Source organism: Haliotis asinina, chromosome 8, assembly GCF_037392515.1.
Source record: "Haliotis asinina isolate JCU_RB_2024 chromosome 8, JCU_Hal_asi_v2, whole genome shotgun sequence".
Lineage (NCBI taxonomy): Eukaryota > Metazoa > Mollusca > Gastropoda > Lepetellida > Haliotidae > Haliotis > Haliotis asinina.
Genome location: NC_090287.1, coordinates 29957149 through 29984201, shown reverse-complemented (window position 1 = coordinate 29984201; position 27053 = coordinate 29957149). Strand labels below are relative to the sequence as shown.

General features: G+C 40.3%; 1 protein-coding gene across 1 annotated transcript in view; it reads left to right on the top strand.

The window, feature by feature from the left end:
• LOC137295203 (gamma-aminobutyric acid type B receptor subunit 1-like) overlaps positions 1-20382 on the top strand; it is a 36184-nt gene extending 15802 nt beyond the window's left edge. The window contains exons 9-16 of the mRNA XM_067826523.1: positions 2195-2345; positions 3717-3834; positions 6276-6383; positions 7305-7427; positions 8349-8492; positions 11957-12145; positions 19281-19439; positions 20089-20382. Coding sequence (XP_067682624.1) covers positions 2195-2345; positions 3717-3834; positions 6276-6383; positions 7305-7427; positions 8349-8492; positions 11957-12145; positions 19281-19439; positions 20089-20382 — 1286 coding nt within the window. The remainder of the gene's footprint in view (positions 1-2194; positions 2346-3716; positions 3835-6275; positions 6384-7304; positions 7428-8348; positions 8493-11956; positions 12146-19280; positions 19440-20088) is intronic.
• The last annotated feature ends 6671 nt before the right edge of the window (positions 20383-27053 follow it).

The following is a 27053-nucleotide window of genomic DNA, read 5'->3' as shown; positions in this document are numbered from 1 at the left end:
TTTCTGTTGCAATGTTGTCTCTTTGGGATCCAAAGACGTAGTTCATTGTCGTTGCATATGTTTTGTAACGGATATGTTCGGTGGGGCTGGTAACGCTCATCGCTTACACCTAGTTCCATCACTATTAGATTCACAAACCCGTTTCCGAATAGTACAATACTTTTAGTAAAGACTTCTTACCATTGAGAATGGATTTTGTCGTTTTAATAATCGAACTGTCTCTTATTGTTCTCGTATTTCTAATGAATGTGTTGTATCTTCCTAAGCTTTCGCTTCCTAACAAATGTTGCTTTTATTGCAAAGTTGCCTGGTTCATCATTAAGAATAGTTGCCTGATCCGCCATTAAGACTGTGTGAATATTACCGTCATTATGACAATGACATGACATCCAATTAATATTTAGCAAATACACTCTGTCAGCACTGTGCAAATGTTTCACTGGTTAACCATCATTAACTTAGCAACTTAATACAGTTGTAAACATTGTTAGCTGTGTGTCAGAATCTAAAGGTTTGATAAACAATATAGCTATGCATTGCCAGTACATATCTGCTCAATACCCGAGTACTTTCCTCACCTAATCACAGAAGCTAATGATATGTACTAAGTTTTAATTTGTGCCTTTAGGTCTACGGAATCCTGAGAAAAAGAACATAATATCAATCAAATAGCATGCGGAGTGATAGCAAGTGGAAGTAGAACAACGTGGTACAGGGAGCATCTCGGATAGGGAGAACGTGACATCCAAAAACACAACTGGTTTAATAATCTGTTGTTGAAAATATTAACGACTAAATATGAAAAAAAAACCACAGATATATTTTCTACATCTGTAAAAACGCATATTGCGTTAATACGTCAATGAGCCTAAAACATTTTTTGGTTGAAATAATTTAATATATAATGATTTAACAAAATGTAATACACCAAACAAAACAAGTGAAAAACTGAAGAAAACTGAAAAGAAATGCTTATTCCATTTTCATGTATTTAGTATGAGAATTATATTGGGTTCATTATATAACGCATGCGCAATGAACAGGTTCGCGGAGCTTGAAACAGTATGCATGCCTGGAGTATGAGGTTGTGAGCAGTAGTCTAATCATGGTTGTGTACACCAACAAGGAAATAATCTACTCCTTACATAAAAACAACAACAAACAAACAAACAAAAAAAGCCAAAAAAACCTTTGTTGATTGTGGCAAGCAGCCTCTGTCACAGAGAAAGCTCAATGTCTGGTTTATTGACAGAACTTAACACTTATCGGACTATACGCCATAAACAAAATAAACTGATTTATGACTCGTGCACCCGAGTCCTGTCTCTGTCACATTATGTAATTAAGCAGGTGTGATATTTCTACACATGACATGGTTTTTATGTCTGTGGGTTGCAAACAAACTGCATCCATTTTTCTGGACCTGACGGAAACTGGAGCAAACTCTTGTCAGTTTCAAGTCCTGCTTTGAACTTGGACGAATGACAGTTTCCACCCACGCAGTAGTTCATCTGTACTGAGATTGGATCGAGCGCAAATTTTGATTGGATCGAACGCAAATTCAGAGAACATGTATTTACAAAACCCAACATCTCTATATACATTCTCAATGGATAACGACTTCTTCTAGTGTGCGTGATTTTGTTTGACAACGGTATATGAATCCATACTGAAACGCCGCATCAAGTACAATAAAAGAAGTTGTTATCCATAAAGAATTCTTGTGACTCGCCATACTTCTAAAATGCTCATCAAACAGATCACCTTCCTGTACACACAGCGTATCAGCCCTCAGCGTATCAGCAAATGAACCAGCCAATCAGAAGCTGTCATTACACTTGAGTGCACATCCACCCGCCATGAGTGGGTTCGATCTCCCGAGGGCTTTGTTTCGAGGGAAGTAAGCCCAAGTACAAAATATCGCACTTTTGAATCGCGATTGTGCGCTTGTAATTTTGTTTATTTGTTTTTTACATGCAGCAGTGTATATTGTATGTGATGAATACCTGACATTTGTGTTTTAACAATGTTTGATTTTTTGGGTGCATGTGGCCTTTAAAAAAAGAAAAATATATGGGAAACAACATAAAACATATCTCTAAAACAATATATCTGTAAAGGTACTTAAGCAGCTGAAAGTGTCATGTATGTACTTTATTTTGTACCTCAGTATATTTTGTGATTTTCCCCACAGGTAACAAGGTACCCAAGGACTCTGTCCAGGTGATCAGGAAGCTTGAGCGTGTTCCTCTCCCTATGTACATCTGTATGTGCGCACTGGCCGGACTGGGAATCGTTCTCAGCTGCCTCTTTCTGGCATTCAACATTCACTTCCGGAAAATTAAGTCAGTATTACCGTTTGATCATATGTGCTAGAAATAACAAAAAGAGGGTGATGTATAATTATAATGGAATACTGAGTTCGAGCGGCTGCTTTCACACCATCATAAACGATGTTATGATTTTTTTATGATGTGCGCGTGAACATAGTTTGCAGAGAAATGTATACATTAAAATGTGTCTATAATGTCAGATTTGAATAGCATATAGTGAATTTTTGTATTTATTGTTAGTTATTTGTGGTTGCTACTTATTCTAGTAACTTGTATTTAATCATCCTCGATATCTCCCGAGCATACATTCCGATAAATCTTCACCATACCATGGATGTATCTGCGGTAGGGCCCGATGAATTCGTTACCTCCCTTGGTTGGCTTTTCATCCAATCAGGTGTCTACGCTGGGAAGGGAACCAATCACAACCCACTTTCGCTCTTCAAATTATCCAACCGATTAAACTTAGCAACACAAGAATGGAATAAAATAAACCAGGTTGACAATGGACGCTTGATTAGGGGCATGTCTTGTTGAGTTCAATATTGTCTTTAGAACACAGACGGATGTACTCGATGTTACTTTGACCTTTTCTGGTAAATGGCGTGATGGACAATAGGCCTCTTTGGCCAGTGATCTATCATAATGTTTGGTGATTTCAACGACTATGAAAGTTCTTGAAAGGCATTTTAGAAGTTGCAGGAACATGAATACACGTTTTATGGATAACAACCTTTTCTTTATTCGACGTAATTATCACCATGTCATTGTGCAAACAGATTTTATCTATATAGATTCACATTCACTCTGTGCACAGAATCATCACTTGCTGAAGGAACAAGAATTAGCTCTGAAACATCGTACAAAGAATAAAAAGAAGTTGCTATCCATTAAATACAGGTCATGATGTACTCATGCTGAACGTCTAATGAAGATCTGTCATATGTGCTGAGAAATCTATGTCATATTAAATATATATATTATCTATAGGTTTGACCTTTATATGGAATATCCTCAACTTTATAACAGCAAAGATTATCTAATCGATGGAAGCTTGATCGAGAAGCTTGAATATGGATCCGATTAAAAGAAATCAGAATCAATGAAAATATTGATCACAGATTGGAGTTTCCCGGTTCATGGGTATTTCTGAAGTCAAGCACAAATGGCACTATACAGAGACGGTTCACTCAGATATTGATATCAGAAGAAACGTCTACACTTCAGCATAGATACTACTGCCGCATTGTGTTTCCGCATGGGTAAAGCCCAGTTACCAAATATTCCCTTCACGTGTCGTACTAACTCCACTTCCTCCTACGTCCACGCCCCTTCTTGTTAATTAAACAGGAATACATCAATATGTGTTTGTTGTGTTCCCAGAATTGTGAAGATGTCGTCTCCACGTCTGAACAACCTCATCCTCATTGGTTGTCTTCTCCTTTACGTCACTGTCTTCCTTCACGACATGACATCGACCATTGTCAGTGACATCTGCAAGGCAAGCTACAGTTTTCAGATTTATGTAGATTAGTGTCAAACAATCTCCCCCTCAGATTAGAGATTGCAACCCATGAGGGGATTCAGAATGAGACGACCAGCTGCAGCCTAGATTAGTATTGTAGGAAACTGTGGTGACTGATAAGAGCCATCGCTTTCTGGCCTTTAAATTCCTCCGCAAATGGTATGCACCAGGTGATCAGGGCTGTTGATTTGGCCAATATCCTGTCCCGATCTCACTAAATCAGACCTTTCTTGCCTTTATGTTAGCCGATATAAGACATGGCTGGTTTAATGAGATTGTAATGCGTCCTAGTACCCCAGCGGCGTCGATAGATGCCTACAGTATAGAACTCTAGACTGTCTGTTCAAGGCTATATTATTTACGACATACATTTTCAAAATTACCCAGTGTAGCTCTAAAAACGACGGAAAAGGTATTGTTAATAAACGACATGACTTTGACCCCCATCCGGAAAGTGCACTTTATTCGTGTTTTTTTAACAAGCCACAGCACATACTGTTTCACGACGTCAGGTGCTTGTGTCAGACTGTAAAAGTTTAAGATATATTGATAACTTATTTTATTATTATTAGTTATTGTTGTTAATTTATAATTTCACCATAAATGCGTGATTGTGAGGCACCGTTTGGACAGAAAACGCCCTCTTTTCCATATCTACGGTTCTCAATTACCCTCAGCTGTTGACAATGCGTAGCTTGTTTCATATGTTGTTTTGTCTGTGGTTTTAGATTTACATGGTGATTTTGAGTGAGTGAGTTTAGTTTTACGCCGCACTCACCAATATTCCATACATATGGCGGCGGTCAGTAAATAATCCAGTCTGGACCAGACAACTCAGTGATCAACATCATGAGCATCGATTTGCACATTGGGAACCGATGACTTGGGCCAAACAAAGTCAGTGAGCCTGACCACCCGATCCCCTTAGTCGCCTCATACGACAAGCATAGTCGCCTTTCATGGCAAGCATGGGTTGCTGAAGTCTTATCCTTCCCAGAGACCTTCACGGGTCACATGTGGTTTATGGTTAGTTTTGATGGAGTCCACAGCTTTTAAGATTCTCGATGTCTGTGTCATGAATGTTTTTAAGCGTTGTATGGCTGATATACTGTCGTTGTGACAAGAAATCTTTCCTCACTTATTTATAGACTTTAAGTATGAATATGTGACTTGTGTCAACGGGTGGTACATGATGATGCATTGACAGATTTACCAGAGAATTGTAAATGCAATACTTTGACGAAATGATGAATGAATGCGTTGTTGAAGACGAAGGCATAATTTAGTTCGACCTTCTTTAGTTGCTTACACAAAACATGACAAACAAGTATACATGAATGAGGTGAGCGGACTTCCAGCTCAACCCCACGGCTTTCCCTGCGATCGGCATAATCCTGCTCGCGGTTGTCCCTACACAGACAGTCGGAATACCGGACTCCACACTCACATTCAGTATAGATGTGAGCATACATACATATACAGTTTTAACAACAACAAACAGGTAAAGATTCAACAATGGACAGATAGAGAAACAATAGCACTTCCTTCTACAGTCGATGTGATGACAGACACAGCCAAGGGGGATAGCCAAGAAAGGCCAAAAATGTCATATACGGTAATTAATGGAAGTGACAGAGGAACAAGGTAGCTGACAAAACAATGTACTCTGCCGTAGTGATAAATATCAAGATTGCAGATTGAATAATAATAACTAAATATCATATAGCCTGGCTACATAGTTTTTGGTCTTTAGAAATATTAGGACATGGCTTTCCTGAAGTAGACGCTATAACTCTGCGGTAGTGATAACAATTAAGAATGCAAATTAAGTAATAACAAATAAGTCTCATGTGGCTTGGCTACATAGTTTGGGGATTTTCAGAAATGCAATGCATTTGGATGATGGCTTTCCTGAAGTAGACACTGTAACGCTTGTTTCAGTCACGAGATCATTGCAATACTACTAGTATGCTTTACAGTCGTAACGCACGCACCTTTAGGTGAACGCCTGCTGTCTTAGGTGAGCTCTTGCGTAATGGTGGCGTTTGCTGCGCCGAGTTGCCTCCCTGTTGCACGCCAGAAACCTGTGATTGTGGTTTCTAAGCCCTGTTCTCCCCGATAATGTTTCTTAATGTTTGTTACGTACGCTCATGTATGAGGTAAACGTCTGATACATGCACCACCTCGGGATTTTCCCCACATTAAACAGACCACTGTCATATAACTGGCATACTTATTACCTTTTCAGAAATCACTCTCTTAACGACTATCACTTTCGATAGTACTGAAAAATATTCAAGAAAACATCTTTTAAAAGGAATCACTCATTTATAATATGTTTATCCATGACAAATACCCCTATACATACATATACACTCGGTTTCACATGTTGTCTCATATACTTTTATACAATACAGGTTAAAGTTCTGCTGCTAGTCATCGGGTTCTCGCTGGCGTTCGGAGCCCTGTTTGCTAAAACCTGGCGAGTACACTACATCTTCACTAACGCCACCAAGCAGAAAAAGGTATGCAATCATTTCAGCTCAGGTGATGTGACCTCCTCTGTGGTCAAGGGTAGTTAAATGGTAAAGGGATTCATGGAAATAACGACAAAGGAAGATGCAATACATTATGAGGAGTAGACAGAAGCAACGCAGAAAGGAAGGATGGTAAACTTAATGCGATGTTAGATGGCCTGACAAGTCTTACGCCGCCTTTAGGGGTGGTGTCTGTGTGTGTGTGGGGGTGGGTTGGGGGGGTGGGGTGCTGTCTACACCACAAGTAGTCTTCACATTGTACTCATGTGGGGAATCGAACCCGGGTGTTCGAACGCTTTAACCACTATCCCGCCCCAGGAACTCCAGAACCAAGTAAATAAATGTGACATGTTTTATTGGGGATTAGAGTTTCTAAATCTGACCACTTTCCCAAAAGGCATTGTGTTTTCAAATTAGCAGAGAAACAGCCAGAAACTAAATTTCAGTTGATTTATAAAATGTTTGATTTTCACAATCTTGCTTGAAAATATCCTAAGTGAGCGATAATATGTTATGAGACGAATATAGCACTCAAAAATTACCTCATTTGTTTTAGTTTTAGATAAAGATAAAAAAATGCGTAATGTGATGAGTATCGTAGATATCTTGAAAGTCAATAAACTTTGTTAGCTATGGGCATAAATTTAGAATCTTTCATACGTGATGTTGCAAATTCCTCCTTAAACCACATTAAAATGCACAAAAGTACCCAGCTGCAGTATACAAAAGTTTAGAAACTTTAGCAGTTCTTATTCAGTTTTCATTTTAAGTGAAAACCAAACTCTTTTGCCTCTCATTTAACACAAAAATGTTTTGGTGTAGGTAACATCAAATGCGTGTGTTGAGGATGATTGACATTGCATGTGGAAGAGCTGCTTTGAGACAATAACTTGAGAGTATCTCATCCAGATTTTGACCGACACTCAGCTGTTCGTGATGGTAGGCGCCCTAGTGGGACTCAACTCCACAGTAGTTGTCGTGTGGGTCCTCGTCGACCCTGTTGCCGTCGTCAATAAGGACTCCATACCCCAGGTAGGCTATCCCTGGTGAATATATTGAGGGTAGAACAATAGAAATATTTGAATGCGATCTTTTCCTGGTTATTTCGTGTGTGAGAGCTGCGAGTGCGTGTGCACGTGCATGTGTGTGCGTATCATAGATTTACGACTGTGTTAGCAATATGGTTACTTTGTGCAATGACACCTTGGTCGGTGAGATGCCATGTATCAGTCCAACATGTATATCCAATATCGAGTCCCATCAAGATGACTCTGAGCTGTCCAGTCCTTGTTGGTTGCTAAACGTCAAGGAGAGGAACCTCTTTTATTTTCGTTTGGATCGAACAACTCCCCTTCCCGTTGGCCTTCACCTCCCTGGGCATTTGTTCTAGCCAGTGGAGCTCGGGGTTGTCTCTTTATCGTTGGACAAATTTTGGAACACTCCAGCATCCGCCCCTTCCTCCAAGTGCAACTGAGACACCTTTATCCAAATCCCTATAACAGGGCCATTTCACAATTCTGGTGGTCAGTAGTGATGAAACCTCAGGTCCTCTAAAAACGTTGACGCGTACGACTGGTTCTACCATGATCAAGATTGGTTTGAAAAAAATGGTTAAGCATTGTGTAACCAGAACCAATATTCTCTAAGAGTTATTTCTTGGTCTAAGCACGTCCCTTCACCCGTGAAATCCGGATCGGAATCGGTCTTCAGCAACCCAGTCCTGTTGTAAGAGGCGACTAACGAGATCGGGTAGTCAGACTCACTGATGTGGTTGACACATGTCATCGTATCCCAACTGCGAAGATCGATTCTCATGCTGTTAGTCACTAGATATCCTGGTCCTGATTCGATTATTTACAGACCACTGCTATGTAGCTAGAATATTGCTGATTGTGGAGCTAAACAACAACAATCTACGTTCATGTATAACAGTGGGTGGATGTGTGTTTGCAGCGGGACGAGGCCAATGACAGAGAGACCCGGGCTTATGTGGAGAGGTGTGAATCCAGAAACCAGCTATACTTCTCTGCCACACTGTTCGGTATACAAGGGATCTTGTTGCTTCTTGGGACATTCCTGGCCTGGGAGACACGGAAGGTAGGCAGTGCGGTCACAGATGGGAAGAAATAAAGGAAAATACATGCAAAGAAATTGAAGCCAAGTCAGCGGACCAATCAGATCGCTCGAGAGGCTGTGCGTACGGGATAACGTTCACCCCAGAGATGTTTGGGTTTGATTTTCGAGTTTGAGGACGTATTAAAGTTAATAAAATGGGTGTTATTTCGTGGAAACCAGGCAGCATGTGTGGGGACATGTATAACTGAGAGGTACGTGAGCATAGATTCGAATGTCAATGAATTCTTAGCGTACATTTCAGCCTGAAATCGGAACGAGTCGATGTCGGCACGACAATCCAATATGGCAGCTGCTGCTCCTTTACTTTATGAATATATATGACGTGCGTGTAGATCTATGGTCTATGTTGAACTTACAGTGAGATATCCTGTGGCGTTTACCTTCGTTTCCGACAGGACCCGTGAGGGTCCAAAGTAGAATAGGCCTTCAGCAACCCATGTTTGCCATATAAGGCGACTATGCTTGTCGTAAGAGGCGACTAACCGTGAGGCTCGCTGACTTGGTTGGCACCTGTCATCTGTTCCCATTTGCACAGATCGATGCTCATGATGTTGATCAGTGAATTGTCTGGTCCAGACTCGATTATTTACAGACCGCTGTCATATAGCTGGAATATTGTTGAGTACGGCGTAAAACTAAACTCACTCAATCGCGTTTCCGACACATTATCGAGTAACCTTTACTAGATCCTGGTAAATTATATCAGGCGTATCGATCAAGTCGTCGTAGAGCTCACAAGACGCCCAGGTGAATGGACGCATAAAAACCCTTAGAAAACATACAAACACCACACACATGGGTTTCACGAAAAAAAATGAATATTTGTGAAAACAATTACTCGAGACATGGGATAATGGAACATCGATTACCACAACGACTTCATCAGGGAAAGTAAGTATCGTCTTCTTGGACGGAACAGCTGTGCCATCGCTAGCAGTGACTGAGACGGGAATAAAACAGTTGAGATGGATCATACAAACTTTAGGGGAGAGATCAATACTGGCTCTTTATACGGAGCGAGAAGAAGAAAAAGCGAGCTGGAAGTGGATCAATTATGTTTTGGCGCATCGTAATGGATCCTAACTCAGTGACCTCGAAAAATTCTTTATGATTTCGCTTCTTTTCAGTGAAATGCCAAACACTAGCATTCTTTGGTCATGTTTCTTCCACCACATGCACAAGTTTGTTTTGTGAACATTCCGAGTCTTTGAACATTTGTTCCCCCTTTCTTTACTGTATGGTAAAGCTTTCGATAGTCACGCTGAAGACCCGGGTTCGGGTTCGAGTACCCACATCGGTACAATGTGTAAGCCCATTTCTTGCGTCCCCGACGTCATATTGCTGGAACATTGGAACGGTAATATTTCTAAAAGCGGTGTAAAACTACACGCAGTCACTAACTGTATATTTTATTTCTACGCCGCACGAATACGAATATAAACAAACCAAGCAGTGAGTGAGTTTAGCTTTACGGCGCACTCAGCAATATATCAACTATATGGCGGCGCTCTGTAAATAATCGAGTCTGGACCAGACAATCCAGTGATCAACAGTATGAGCATCGATCTGCACAACTGCACCGATGACATGTGTCAACCAAGTCAGCGAACCTGACCACCCGATCCCGTTAGTCGCATACGACATGCATAGTCGCCTTCTATGGCAAGCATGGGTTGTTGAAGGTCTATTCTACCCTTCACGGGTCTGTGATGACATGTGCCATCATCTTGATCTATGCTTGCAACGGATGCTACCCAACAATTGCTTTTCTCGGCCCTATAGTGTCATCAGTTTAGTCATTTAGTCCTAGAATAAAGTTGTCCTATTTTATTCAAATAAATAAGCGTAACTATAAGTTCGCAAAGCGAAACATCTATCGTCAAGACATGTCGGTTATGTACCAATTGAATCCTCGTTCATCCAGACGTGACGTTGATGTGTCCAGTAAAACCCCCAGATGACATTCTGACGAATCCAGTAAAAGAACGTCATGCACTTTAAAGGTCACATGCAACAAAAAAATTAACCATAATTAAAACACATTTATCACTTATTCATGACATATAATATTCATTTAAAAAAACCCCAAATAAACAAAATTATAAGCGTACAATCGCGATTCAAAAGTGCAATATTTTGTACTTGGGCCTACCTCCCCAGAAACGAAGCCCTCGGGAGACCGAACCCAGTCATAGCGGGTGGATGTGCACTCAAGTGTAACGACGGCTTCCGATTGGCTGTTTCATTTGCTGATATGCTGAGGGTTCATTGTGTGTACAGAGAGATGATGGGGATTTTAGAAGTAGGGCGAGTCACAAGAAAGTAAGTTTCTTTATGGATAACAACTTCTTTTTGTGTATTTGATGCGTCGTTTCAGTATGGATTCATATACTGTTGGCAAACAAAATCATATACACTAAAAGAAGTTGTTATCTACGAAGAATGTATATAGAGATGTTGGGTTTTGTAAATACATGTTCTCGGAATTTGCGCTCGATCCGATCAAAAATCATGTCAGCAGAGATGGTGAACTACTGCTTTGCTGGAATCTGTCATTCGTCCAAGTACAAAGCAGGACTTGAAACTGACAAGAGTTTGCACCAGTTTCCGTCAGATCCAATCATCGGAAAAAATGAATGTAGTTTGTTTGCAACCCACAGACATAAAAACACGTCATGTGTATCACACGTGCCTAATTACATAATGTGGCAGAGACAGGACTCGGGTGCACGAGTCATAAATCAATTTGTTTTCTTTATGTCGTATAGTCTGATAGGTGTTAAGTTCAAATTGCACCTGGTTAATGATTGAAACTGTGTACTGCATGTTGTCTTTAGCAGACAGGCAGGCAGGCAGACATATAGGTGTGAATAAACCAGACATTGAGCTTTCTCTGTGACAGAGACTGCTTACAACAATCAACTAGTTTTTTACGTAACGAGTAGATTATTTACTTGTTTGTGTACACAACTAAGATTAGACTACTGCTCACGAACTCATACGCTGGGCATGCATACTGTTTCAAGCTCAGCGAACCTATTCACTGCGCATGCGTTATGGACGCAGCACAGCTGTTGAAACCAGTTTTCCCCCCAGCGCTGGGGGAAATTTAGTGAAACGTTTAGCGTTTATTTTCAACTTTATAGGCTAAATTGGCATTTTTTATGATTTGTTTCGGTAAGTGCATACCGAAAGGTACCAGAATCTGCAAAGTTGTGTTTTACGTTGCATGTGACTTTTAAGAGATGCTGTACTTCACCTTCTTGTACAAAACGATGATAATGTAAAACAAATGAGGACAAATGAAAATATATGGTTAAAAATGAATTGTAAGTTATTATTATTTCATCGAAATGTTATTGCGTGATTCCTGAAAGGCAAGTGTACACTACTTCGCTCATTTAACGATATTTTCGTTACTCAAGGTGAAAATAGAAGGCCTGAACGACTCCAAGATGATCGGCGTCTGCATCTACAACGTCGTCGTCCTCAGCGTTCTGGGTGTGACAGTTTCCATGGCAATGGGGGACCAGGTCACACTCAACTACTGCCTCACCTCCCTCGTGGTCATCATCGCCACCACTGTCACGCAGTGTCTCATCATCGTTCCCAAGGTATAGATGGGGTTAGCGCAGGTTAATGGTCCTGGTCGCTGTTTCCAAAGTCCAAATACGATAATGGCTCTTTTTGAAACCATTAGACACGGAACAACATTTTAAAAACCGAGAGGCTTTTATCAAAATGGCAAACGTAGGTTCTAGAGAACGACTTATGAAATGTTTCCACATAATGTTTTTAAAAAGATACTTTTTTTAGAAAGACAGGAAGGAGAAAAAAGTGCCATGATTATCTATCACGTCTTGTTCGTCATTAATTTTCTTCAGGAGATTGAAGATTAGAATTACCAAGACATACGACAATGATCTCTTGTCTGCACGAAATGTTTTTGATATTAAAAAATAGTTACATGAATAGGGTTTAAGCCCTTTACCCGCCTAACATAGTTTACATTTCTGTAGGCTAAAACATCCTTTATTATTACTAATCTCCTTACTAGTTTTTAATATAACTTCAAGGCAATATGCAAATAGGAATACTCGTCATCAAAAACCCTTTAGATATGACAAGAAACCGTCACCTGCAAACCGGATCGATGGTCATGTAGCAATATAAACAGCCCTCTTTGGTTTTTGTGCAATGACATCGCAAAAAGTAACGGCCGTGAATTGATAATTAATTATCTCAGATGGGTTATCGCAGCCTTTTGAAATTTGTGATTGGGCACTACATTACATATGGTCAGATGATCAACATATGAAATTCGTTCCTTTAGTGAGGGATTACTATATTGGAGTACGTGTAGGATAGCATTAAAGATGAATTGTTTTTTATATCCTTTTGCTTCTTTCAATATCCGTTATCGGTTAAATGTCGCCGTTTTAATAAGGATCAAAGAAAATGAAGTTATCGATGAACACGTGCGGAAAGGTGTGTTATTTGTGGATGCAATTAACAGGACGGACCATTCGCTTGATTAATTCCGGTCGTTTTATCGGCAATACGAACTATTTTGTGTGGTTTAATGAGTTTTAAACGTAAAATTGGGGTTTTGTTTTCTGTATTTCTGAGTGGGTGAGTAAGGTAGTGTGTATTGTGTTTAACACCGCTGTGGTACGCAACGTGTACCGTATTTCCTCTAATAAGCGCCTGTCTCTATAATATGCGCCGGGGTCTGGAAGTCCGTTGAAAAAATAAGCACACGGGCGCTCACTATCGGAAATACGGTATGGTTTTTTTAGCTTGAGGATGAAAGTGATACAGGTATTAAATTCACGAGTGTTTGGTTCCTACAATCAAGGCGAACCAGGACGCGAACCCTTGGGACGTGTCGCAAGTGACGTAACTCCGCATGCCTAATTGCAACATCTTATATTACCGAGTCTTCCTCAGTTGGTTGTTTGGTGTTGAACGCCACACACAGCAATATTCCAGCTATATGGTGGCGGTTTGTAAATAATCGATTGATAGTGTGAGCAACTATCCACGCCATCGGGTCACGATGACAGTGTCTTATGGGAGGTTAATTAGGGAGTGACAGTAACCCGTCACAAAACTGGTATGCGCAAATATGTTGTTGAAGCGTGAAGGGTGGACAGAAAAACGTCATTGCGATCACAGCGTCCCTCTCAGGTTTGTCAGCAATAACGACAAAAGAAGTGTAATTTCGGCTCGCGGGCCAATAAATTATTGAGGAAAATGAATTTATTACCCAGTCTAAGTAAACTTAGGTCAGTATTGTTCGTTACACTCCTCCACTGAGAACAACAAACCCGAATGGGAGGTCACGTCAGGTAACCTTTGACAGTGACCAATCAGAAGACAGCTGACCACATCGCGAAAGTTGACATTCACACATACCTATGAACTTTTACCTCAAAAGGTTTGTACCCGAACGATTCCGAATGCTATTTTTCGTATGATTGTTTCCGGGTGATGCACATGGAACACGCTACTACACTGTCAACAGTGAGTAAACAACATTTTTGTCAATATGTTTTATGCGGATTTGTCGAGGGATCAGTGTCAGTGACTGGTGAATTTCGTACGTCCCGCCAAACCCTAAACAGTAGCCGTTGTCTGACTGGTTAAAACCGTTCAGCCATCTCGCGTTTTATTGGACGGTCATAGGTCACTCAAAGGTTACATGACGCAATCCCCTACAAGGGTTTGTTAGACTCGGTAGAGGAGTGTAACGAATAATACCGAGACTAAGTTTACTTAGACTGTTTATTACTCACCACCAGTTGAAGATTACAATGTTATTCACTGTGTAATACCATCGCGTAATGCCGTATGGATGCCGTCAAAGTCACTGGACATGTCGGCAGGTAGATCGCCTGGCGAGTTTTCAAGTCTTTCACGTGGTTTCAATCAAAATTATTTAACACGCTGATACACATTGGTGGTGGAAATGCAATAAACGCACTGAATTTGCTTATTAATGTCTATGTGTTGAAGAATAAGCGTTTTTAATATCGCACGAGGATGTCAGTAACTGATAGTTTGGTTACCGGTTGAGTTACCGACATCTGAACATAGAGGTTTTCTGTGGCTTTGACCTCTGTATCATGCTATCATTTATATAACGTAACACTACAGTTGATTCTGAAGAATCTGATAGTAGCACCCCAACCTCTAGAACATACAACCCATCTCACAATGAAATGCTTGTTAAAAGAGCGTCATTCCAATGAAGATTTTTCAATTTGATTCTGAAGAACCTGATAGTAGCACCCCGACCTCTAAAACATAAACCCATCTCACAATGAAATGCTTGTTTAAAGAGCGTCATTCCAATGAAGATTTTTCAATTTGATTCTGAAGAACCTGATAGTAGCACCCCGACCTCTAAAACATACAACCCATCTCACAATGAAATGCTTGTTAAAAGAGCGTCATTCCAATGAAGATTTTTCAATTTGATTCTGAAGAACCTGATAGTAGCACCCCGACCTCTAAAACATAAACCCATCTCACAATGAAATGCTTGTTTAAAGAGCGTCATTCCAATGAAGATTTTTCAATTTGATTCTGAAGAACCTGATAGTAGCACCCCGACCTCTAGAACAAACAACCCATCTCACAATGAAATGCTTGTTTAAAGAGCGTCATTCCAATGAAGATTTTTCAATTTGATTCTGAAGAACCTGATAGTAGCACCCTGACCTCTAAAACATAAACCCATCTCACAATGAAATGCTTGTTTAAAGAGCGTCATTCCAATGAAGATTTTTCAATTTGATTCTGAAGAACCTGATAGTAGCACCCCGACCTCTAGAACAAACAACCCATCTCACAATGAAATGCTTGTTTAAAGAGCGTCATTCCAATGAAGATTTTTCAATTTGATTCTGAAGAACCTGATAGTAGCACCCCGACCTCTAAAACATAAACCCATCTCACAATGAAATCCTTGTTTAAAGAGCGTCATTCCAATGAAGATTTTTCAATTTGATTCTGAAGAACCTGATAGTAGCACCCCGACCTCTAGAACAAACAACCCATCTCACAATGAAATGCTTGTTTAAAGAGCGTCATTCCAATGAAGATTTTTCAATTTGATTCTGAAGAACCTGATAGTAGCACCCCGACCTCTAAAACATAAACCCATCTCACAATGAAATGCTTGTTTAAAGAGCGTCATTCCAATGAACATTTTTCAATTTGATTCTGAAGAACCTGATAGTAGCACCCCGACCTCTAGAACAAACAACCCATGTCACAATGAAATGCTTGTTTAAAGAGCGTCATTCCAATGAAGATTTTTCAATTTGATTCTGAAGAACCTGATAGTAGCACCCCGACCTCTAGAACAAACAACCCATCTCACAATGAAATGCTTGTTTAAAGAGCGTCATTCCAATGAAGATTTTTCAATTTGATTCTGAAGAACCTGATAGTAGCACCCCGACCTCTAAAACATAAACCCATCTCACAATGAAATGCTTGTTTAAAGAGCGTCATTCCAATGAAGATTTTTCAATTTGATTCTGAAGAACCTGATAGTAGCACCCCGACCTCTAGAACAAACAACCCATCTCACAATGAAATGCTTGTTTAAAGAGCGTCATTCCAATGAAGATTTTTCAATTTGATTCTGAAGAACCTGATAGTAGCACCCCGACCTCTAAAACATAAACCCATCTCACAATGAAATGCTTGTTTAAAGAGCGTCATTCCAATGAAGATTTTTCAATTTGATTCTAAAGAACCTGATAGTAGCACCCCGACCTCTAGAACAAACAACCCATCTCACAATGAAATGCTTGTTTAAAGAGCGTCATTCCAATGAAGATTTTTCAATTTGATTCTGAAGAACCTGATAGTAGCACCCCGACCTCTAAAACATAAACCCATCTCACAATGAAATGCTTGTTTAAAGAGCGTCATTCCAATGAAGATTTTTCAATTTGATTCTGAAGAACCTGATATTAGCACCCCGACCTCTAGAACAAACAACCCATCTCACAATGAAATGCTTGTTTAAAGAGCGTCATTCCAATGAAGATTTTTCAATTTGATTCTGAAGAACCTGATAGTAGCACCCCGACCTCTAAAACATAAACCCATCTCACAATGAAATGCTTGTTTAAAGAGCGTCATTCCAATGAAGATTTTTCAATTTGATTCTGAAGAACCTGATAGTAGCACCCCGACCTCTAAAACATAAACCCATCTCACAATGAAATGCTTGTTTAAAGAGCGTCATTCCAATGAAGATTTTTCAATTTGATTCTGAAGAACCTGATAGTAGCACCCCGACCTCTAGAACAAACAACCCATCTCACAATGAAATGCTTGTTTAAAGAGCGTCATTCCAATGAAGATTTTTCAATTTGATTCTGAAGAACCTGATAGTAGCACCCCGACCTCTAAAACATAAACCCATCTCACAATGAAATGCTTGTTTAAAGAGCGTCATTCCAATGAAGATTTTTCAATTTGATTCTGAAGAACCTGATAGTAGCACCCCGACCTCTAGAACAAACAACCCATCTCACAATGAAATGCTTGTTTAAAGAGCGTCATTCCAATGAAGATTTTTCAATTTGATTCTGAAGAACCTGATAGTAGCACCCCGACCTCTAAAACATAAACCCATCTCACAATGAAATGCTTGTTTAAAGAGCGTCATTCCAATGAAGATTTTTCAATTTGATTCTGAAGAACCTGATAGTAGCACCCCGACCTCTAGAACAAACAACCCATCTCACAATGAAATGCTTGTTTAAAGAGCGTCATTCCAATGAAGATTTTTCAATTTGATTCTGAAGAACCTGATAGTAGCACCCCGACCTCTAGAACAAACAACCCATCTCACAATGAAATGCTTGTTTAAAGAGCGTCATTCCAATGAAGATTTTTCAATTTGATTCTGAAGAACCTGATAGTAGCACCCCGACCTCTAAAACATAAACCCATCTCACAATGAAATGCTTGTTTAAAGAGCGTCATTCCAATGAAGATTTTTCAATTTGATTCTGAAGAACCTGATAGTAGTACCCCGACCTCTAGAACATACAACCCATCTCACAATGAAATGCTTGTTTAAAGAGCGTCATTCCAATGAAGATTTTTCAATTTGATTCTGAAGAACCTGATAGTAGTACCCCGACTTCTAGAACATACAACCCATCTCACAATGAAATCCTTGTTTAAAGAGCGTCATTCCAATGAAGATTTTTCAATTTGATTCTGAAGAACCTGATAGTAGCACCCCGACCTCTAGAACAAACAACCCATCTCACAATGAAATGCTTGTTTAAAGAGCGTCATTCCAATGAAGATTTTTCAATTTGATTCTGAAGAACCTGATAGTAGCACCCCGACCTCTAAAACATAAACCCATCTCACAATGAAATGCTTGTTTAAAGAGCGTCATTCCAATGAAGATTTTTCAATTTGATTCTGAAGAACCTGATAGTAGTACCCCGACCTCTAGAACATACAACCCATCTCACAATGAAATCCTTGTTTAAAGAGCGTCATTCCAATGAAGATTTTTCAATTTGATTCTGAAGAACCTGATAGTAGTACCCCGACTTCTAGAACATACAACCCATCTCACAATGAAATGCTTGTTTAAAGAGCGTCATTCCAATGAAGATTTTTCAATTTGATTCTGAAGAACCTGACAGTAGTACCCCGACCTCTAGAACATACAACCCATCTCACAATGAAATCCTTGTTTATAGAGCGTCATTCCAATGAAGATTTTTCAATTTGATTCTGAAGAACCTGATAGTAGCACCCCGACCTCTAGAACATACAACCCATCTCACAATGAAATGCTTGTTTAAAGAGCGTCATTCCAATGAAGATTTTTCAATTTATATATTTTTCCAGATATGGAACAACATATGCGACACATGCATTATAACCATGACGAGTGATATGTGGATTTAGACTATGTCTAATACGTCTCTCATGTCTTAACAAATAACACTGTACACTATATTCATCATCCTCGATATCTCCAGAGTATACGTTCCGATAAATCTCCGCTATGCAATGGATGCATCTACCGGTAATTTTATTATCTCCCATTGATGGCTCCGGATTCTCACAGCAGCCAATCAGATACTTCGCCGTTGCAACCGAGCTTGCCCGTGTCAACAAAGATAGCGGTCGTAACTGCGAAGGTTGTTTAGAGTTCGACTCAGATTTTGGGGAAATCATACAGACAAATTGTCAGGTCCGAAACATTTAAAAATATGCAAGAGCTCCTTCTACCTCTTTCAGAGTACCTCTGCGTCATTAATGTGGCCAAGTTTAATCGGTTAGATAATTTAAAAAAGCGTAAGTGAATTGTGATTGGTACGCTCAATTTTCCAGCGTAGACACCTGATTGGATAAAAAGCCAGCCAAAGGAGGTAGTAAAATTAACGGGCCTCAGATGCATCCAGGGTATAGTGGAGAGTTATCGGAACGTATACCCTTGAGATATCGAGGGTGTATATTATTGCCAGGAACCAATATCCGTAAAAGTCTGTATGCTAACGCTCCTGCACAGGTTGAAAGCGGGATACGGGTGTAGCATGAAATAATGTGGCGCACTGACAAAGTGACTGCATCAAAAAGTTTATTTCCGAATGCTAAAAAAATCAGAGAAGCCACAATATAACAGAAAAATCACCACGAGGAAAAGCATTAATACAAATGTGATCCTGAATACATTATCTGTCCCAGATTACAGCTTACAAACAGAACAAGACGCAAGTCGGAGACGATAATACGGGTACCGTGACTATCCGTGCCCCCAATACAGTCAACACCCACCTGGTCCCACCCACCCTGTCCACGACCACAGACGCCAGGTTGGCAGCTCTACAGGCGCAAGTGCAGGAGGTAGGTAAGAGTGTGACGTGTGTTGGGATGAAGTAGCGTAACAATCTTATGATTTTCACGATGCATCTGCCGTGCGATCGCAGGGGACCCGTGAAGATCAGGGTTAGCATTGGTCTTCAGCAACCCGTGCTTGTCCTAAGAGGCGACCAACGTGATCGGCTGATCAGGCTCGCTGACGTGGTTGACACATGTCATATCCCAGTTGCGTAGATCGAGGTTCATGATGTTGATCACTGCTCTAAAAACATGACACTCCCCCACCTTACCCTTGGCAACCAGGGACACGTTACAATGGTTTGGAAATCGTGTTTAGATTTGTTAAAACATCGCGTTTATACATACGTGGGTAGACTAGTAGTAAAAGCATTCGCTAGTCAGGTCAAGGTCCCCAGTCAGTTCCCGACATAGGGTACAATGTGTTAAAGCCCAACCACTAGAGGAATAAATGTTTCGTATGCTATGTACGTGCGTGTGCGTACGTATTTTGTCACTCGCAACTATATATCATTGTTGATCCGAGAAGAGCGTGTAGTCCGGGAAGAGCGTGTCGTCCGGGAAGAGAGTGTCGTCACACAACATAATTACTCTAAACAGTTTCACTGGGAATACAGTCACGCATTCAGTCAGTTTTATTTATTTATATTTGCAGCGAGACAAGATGATCTTGGCTCTCAATGGTGAAGTAAGACAACTTAAAACACAACTGGAATCAGCTAAAACTGTGAAGAAAACAGAATCGTCAACGAATGACGCAACGGAGCTAAACGCGTCGGAGATCAGACTGGATTCGAAAACATCTAAAGAAATTGCGATCACAGAAGCGGTGACGGACACAAGTAGAGCAGATGCACTTGATACAGAATTAGATCTGAACACTGAGAGAGAGAATACATCATTAAACATAGGGGACAAGCAGTCAGATCCCTTGCCAGTGCCCCCATGACAATCACATGCTAATGAATGTTCTGTAGAATATGGTAAACTGTTGTCATGACACACACACCCCAACACATTTATCATTTATTCATGGCATATGACGTACATTTCCGATTGTGGAAATAAAAACAAAGCAGCCGGGATACCGAAGTCAATCAGAGCGGGTGGGCGTGCACTCAAGTGTAACGAAAACTTTCACTGGCTGGTTCATTTGCCCATATGATCAGATGTGTGTATATAGAGATGTTTGTTTTTGTAACGAAATGTTCATCTTTTTCTGCACTTGTGTTCGACCCAATCAATAAATACAGATGGTGCGGGGCCCGAAAGTGTCGTTCGTCCAAGTACAAAGCAGGACTTGAAACTGACAATCTGAGTTTGCACCGGTTTCCGTCCAATCCAGCCATCCGAGAACAATGGATGCAGTTTGCAATCAACAGACATCCTAACATGACATGTGTACAAGTATCACATCCGCCTGTCTGTGTAATTACATAATGTGACAAAAACAGAATTCAAGTGTATGGGTCATTTATGGTTTATAGTATGATGCGAGTTCAAATTACATGTGGTCAATGATTGAAGCTGTGTAATGCATATTTTCATAACAGACAGGCAGTCAGACAGAGGTATTAATACAACAGAGTTGTGTTTGTGATTGAGACAGATCATTTTAAAAATGATGTTAGCATTTCTACACTTTCTTGAAATCCTGGTTTGCAAATCTGCCATTCCCCAAAAAGCAGGATGTCAAAGAATAAGAATAAGACTAAGAATAGGTGTGGAAACAGTGTATTTGTTTACTGCAGACCCAAGATGCTTGTTATCAGAAGAAACATCTTTCTTTAGTTATCCAAATTCGACGACAGCGATGATCCTTGAACGCATCACTTCTTGTGGTCTTGGGAATTAACCATCCGCTCATCCCGGTTCAAGCCGCGCGAACTTAAACATCGCGCGTGCTCTATGTGCGCTACATAGCTGTTGAAAGCACTTTTCACATCAGCTGGGGCGAAACTAGTGAATCGTTTGAACCTCGATTTCGCTGGGTTTTTTCATCGCGATATTTTTCGAAATTGTAAGTTGAATTTGCATTTTTGATAATTGTGTTACTGTAACACTACACCGAAAGTTATCAGAATCTGCTATGTTGTGTCCAACTAACTCCTACTAGATCTTTATAGAATAAGTCCAAATCGCTTAAATGGAAATCATGAAAAATATAAATGCCCAAGATCTGTTTGATATGTCTGCTAAGTCTTGTAAAACGATTTTGAGAGGATTTCAAGTTGTGCTCCCGAGACGAAACCCACCCCTCCCTTTTGCGACTAAATCTGAATTGTTCTCATGGGAATCATGAAAACTATCAACACCAAATATCTCTAAATAGCAAAAGACACAACTTTACATGTTTCGTTCAAAACTATTGAATGGGTCTTTAGTTATTCTCAGGAAAAACAAGAATTACGTGCGGACAGACGGAATAGGCGTCGACTATATGCCTTCATATAACATGCCGGGGAGATATAATGTGGGGATAGTGGTGTGGGAGGGTAATGAATATTGACCCCGATGAATATTGACTACATAATAATGGTTGACATCATGGATAATAAAATTACCAGCCACAAAATAGACAGGCTACAAGGTGAATTTAATCAAACTATTATAGAGACACGTGGTATTTATCTGGTAAATACTGATGCGTCTTGAAAAATAACTTGTCTCCTGTAAAATGTCAGCTATGGAATATTAAAAAGGTCGTTCATTAAATAATTTCTGTATCCTAATTTACCCCCCTCCCACCTTTCGGGGGCACATTTCATACTACCGATGGTCTTCTATTAATCAGCGTCGCATTAAATAACTTGGTTTCATGGGATATAATGGCGATTACTAAACTGGATTATGATTAACTGACCAGACAAATATCAGCATGGACACTGAAAGGTCACCAGAGTCTGGGCTCAGTATGTACGTAGTGGTCGATATATGAATAAACTTGTCTGTATGGCCCTCGGGAACTTCTGTCCCAGAACTTTAGGTGTACTGAATGAAACGATAAATTAAGTCAGTGTTCAGACCGACAGTGTGAGGATATACCCACTGGCTGATAAAAAAATCAATGAATAGAATCATGAACGTGAAAAAAATAAACGAAATAAACTCAGCATATTGTATTGTAAACTTTATTGTATTTTCGAAGGTTTGGGGTAAAGAATTAATGCTTTACTGATACAAGTGATTTTATGTAGAACACAATCATGCACCATCACCAGCTAATGCGAAGATACTTTCGGTGCACGTAGTCATGTTTCATGAAGAAGATACTTCGTTGTTTGCTGGTTAGAAGGCGTCAACATTTTTGTTGAGCCACAAGCATCTCACAGGTAAGGGTTGATCACAGTTTGAGCTCCTCAATAAGCCTCTTCCGAATCTGTCGTAGTGGCGAGCCGAGACCGGAACCGGAAGCGGATCCACGATCGGAATCGGAATCGGACTCGCCGGTATTTCCATCATCAACGTGCAGACACAATGCTTGCGATGGAGAGGCGCAACTGTCATTCCTGACAAATACCTGACTAGGTGTTATTGGGGTGGCAGGGTATGGAGACGGGTACAGTGAATCGGCATCATAAGACCACGTGATGTCTGACTGGTTGGAGGTTCCTGGGGTCACGGCAGATGGTGTGGGGAGAAGAGAGTCGGTAGCGAAAGACCACGTCGCCTGACATGGAGGACACTGATTTTCTGGAGTGTTGGGGCAAGGTGAAGAGAGGGGAGAGTCCGTTGCAGTTGACCACTGGGGCTGGGACTCCGGCGTCGGGGAGGCCGGAAGTCGGGGTGTTGATAGGGTCGTGTGGTGAGGTGAGGGCGGTAGGTATGAGCGCAACTCCTCTTCTGATGATGAATCGAGGCAGACGAGTTTCGACATGTACGGAGATCGGGGCGTGGTCGACGGAGGCAGGGGAAGTGGGGACTCCTCGAGGTACAACACGCTGATCTGGTCCTCGATGGTCACTTCTGGTGATGCTGATGTGGATGATGCAGACGATGGTGATGAAATCAGCCACAAAGGCACATCGTCGTCATCAGGCGACTTTGGACCGTCGTCGTCTTCATCTGCCGTCGGCTCTGTTACGATAGAGTGGACGGTAGAGATTACCAAGTCGTCTCGTTGAACTGAAGCAGAAGCTGTGGCTGTGGGGACGGAAGTGCTGCCATCCTCTCGCGTCGTCTCCGACGTAACCTCATCCAGCGGTGTGATGGCGACTGCAGGAAGATGTTGCGTCAACCTGCACACATAGCATGGCCAGTTATCGAGAGTGGCCTCCCCTTTCACCAGCTGACGGTAGAATGCCTGAGTCAAACCTGTACATGGAAAACGTTCAGTGAATATTCGTGATGTATTTTAGCATCATAGAAAGTATGACACCAGTAACACAGTATTCGTTAACAGCAATCAGCATCCCTACCATATACATTGTCGTTAAGTTAAAAAATCGATCACCTCTAATACATTACAGTGTTTTATACACAGAGAGCATGACATATATTATTTTAGAAACTATGGCGAATGATGAGAGATGGCATTCGCAGCGTTATATGACCTTGCAAGAAGTTCGCGTTTGGCGTCGGGTTTCCGTATGTGTTGGGCGTTGTCATGAGATACCGTGTTTATTGCATTTCTAACACTAGCACTAGCAAAATGATCGTTATTGGGCGGTACTTACCTGTCTCGCATGTACGATGTTGCCAGTTGAAACAGAAGTCGCATTGGAGGCAGTGCTGTCGTGGACGGCACACTTTGCGACAGAAGACGCACAGATCTTGTGGCAGTGCTGCAGTCGACATGATGACGTATCATTTGATGATGTTGGTTGATGTCCATCGACACTGATGTTATATACCCAGTATCGGTGCTATCGTCTCAGTACATGGAGACGGTATTAACATCTCCATCCGAATGGACGAGACCAGAAAACAATGAAATTGGTTATCGGTAAGGTGTGGAGGTGATTCAGGGCTTGTGGTTAAAACAACATTTGAAAAACAATATCTCTTTGTAAACTACACTGATTGTTAATAGTTTGAATATAGCGTGCACGGCCATTTTGGATCTCCACAAAAGAGATTAAAAGAGATTATGCGTTGGACTCGTAACACGTTAATGTAGCAACAACTAATATCATCTGTGTCAGAATCAGAACATTTCTTAGTCTCTGTAAAACCCATAGGTTCACACCCCTTCATTGACATTTTAGGGGGTATGGTGGTTTATCCTTTATTAAATCATATTCATTATTTACCACCCCACCCCCCACCCCCGCGCGCACGCACACGCACACACACACACACACACACACCGTCGGCGACACTGGCCCACCCAGAAGCCGACGTAAAACACTTAATGATTGATTGACATGAGAATATATTTAAACAAAATTTATATCTCCATTAGACAATCAAGGCGGATACTAGAATATGTAGATAAAGTATTATTATCACAATTCCTTTACAATTTCAACGCATTTCACAACTCAATAAGAAATTTAGCGAGGTTTTTCAAATGTTTTGTTTTCTTTATTGAAAATATCCGTTAGGTTTAAACAGGTTGGGTCATTTATTGAAATGTTTTATTTATACATCTCCCGCTGCTGGAAAAGTGCTTCACATTTGAAAATATAGAGGAATTCTTCGCCAGCAGCCGGAGAATCGCAAAGTTTACAGAGCCTATTTTCTCTGAGTGTTGTACCAGCATCCTGTTTCTATCGGTAAATTGTGGTTTGATAACTTAAATCTATGACTTGAACTATGTATAAATTTAGTATTTTGATATTCTTTAATATTTTGGTAATATTTCCTTTCGAACTAGAACTAGTTTTCGAACATTTTTCAAACTAGTTCACATCGCCATTTTTGCAAATAATGGTCTTTGAGTTTTGCTTCTAAGTTAGAAACCAAAAAGAGAAACCTTTACGAAAACCAGACTGGGACGGGGATAAAATGTTGCTTATCTCTACGAACTGAGAAAGTTTTATACTTAAAATGCTAGTAAATATATAGTTTTCCAGGACACTTTAATATGGTTATGAGTCCATATGAGTTTGGGTCCATAGGTTCACCTTTCTTCTTATAAATAGGTTTAATTGTGCCTTTAAGCCAACAACCATGAACAATCCCGGAATTTAATATCAGGTTAAAGAAAGTAGTGAGAAGTGGCATTATCTTTTCTAAAGCGTCAATTATAAAATCATTTTCTTCTAAACCTGTTTCAGATGCTTTATGTATTTGTTGTTCTTTATTGCAAAGGAAGTTTCATCACTTGTAATGGTGACGTTGAGAATATTTGTATCAAACGTAAAGTTATCATAATCGTCATTCTCAGTGAGGACTTCATCGTCACAATTCGTTTCATTGATTTTTTCGCTGTCACCCGCATTTAGCATCTCCCAGTATTCTTTTGGTGAATGTTTAATGTTATTTAATGTTTTATGTTACACTGGTAAGTTGTCTCCTTAGAATTTATGTTAATACATTTATCCATACATGGTTTACAAACACGGGACGTTTCACAAAACGTCTGTCTACATAAAGTAGTTTGGAATTTCCTAATGTCAGTTTTAGCTTTGTGAACATTTCTACGCTTATTCCTACATTCAGTGTTGAACCAGGGCATATTTATTCTTCCAGCTTTCGACCTGTGTAATTTAGCATGAGTCTTCCTTACACCGAACGTATCACGTGCAATATCTACTAGCTCGTGCGCTATGTCAGAAGCGATGTCATCAACAGCCTTTCCATTTTCCTGTTTTGGCTGAACGCAGTAGATATTTCAGTGTCATAATGGTTTGGCTCACTAATGTGGGGGTTTTGCCCTTGTATTGGATAAATAACGGACTGGGGTGTACTGCTGCACGTGGTGGCTTTTAGTGTGAAGTGGACAGGGCAGTGGACATCTGTGTATAGAGGTGAGAATTCAAATATTTCGAAGTCTGTGTGAAATGATAGACATACAGGGGACGCAATAACATAATCAATAACAGACTTGTTTTATACGTTGCCTTACCTATTGACGTATCCTTGTCTAATCGCCCATTACAAATAAACATGGTCAGATCAGTTCAAATCCCAAATTGTTGCCTCTGTCATCGTCTTGAGAAATTCTATCTCGAGGAAAGTTTAGATCATCTAGCATAAATTCAGGGTTTATTTCAGTGTTCATTTCGTCTAGGTCCACATCGTAGTCATCATCAACATGCTTGTCCAATGACAGGAAGTCCTTCATGTTATTAGTTCGTGCATTAATGTCACCCATTAAGATAGCATAAACGCTAAGTGATCGGTAGTACAAAAGTGACTGTTGTATTTCATTAAAAACATCATTATTTACATATTTTGAACCTTTGGATGGTAGATATACTATGCCAAAATACATTTCTTGGTGTATATGAACCAATTTTCTCTGTTTATCCATAAGATGAATCTGTAATCATTTTCTAATATTGTGACATATTTTCCATATTCAAGTTTGATGTCAACTCCAATTCCACCAGGCTTCCTAGCGGCATTCTTCGGAAGCGTATTAGGACCACGGTGAAAAATCTTTATCTCATTATCTCCTACGTAGGACTTTATATCTCCTACGTAGAACTTTATATCTCCTACGTATGAGAT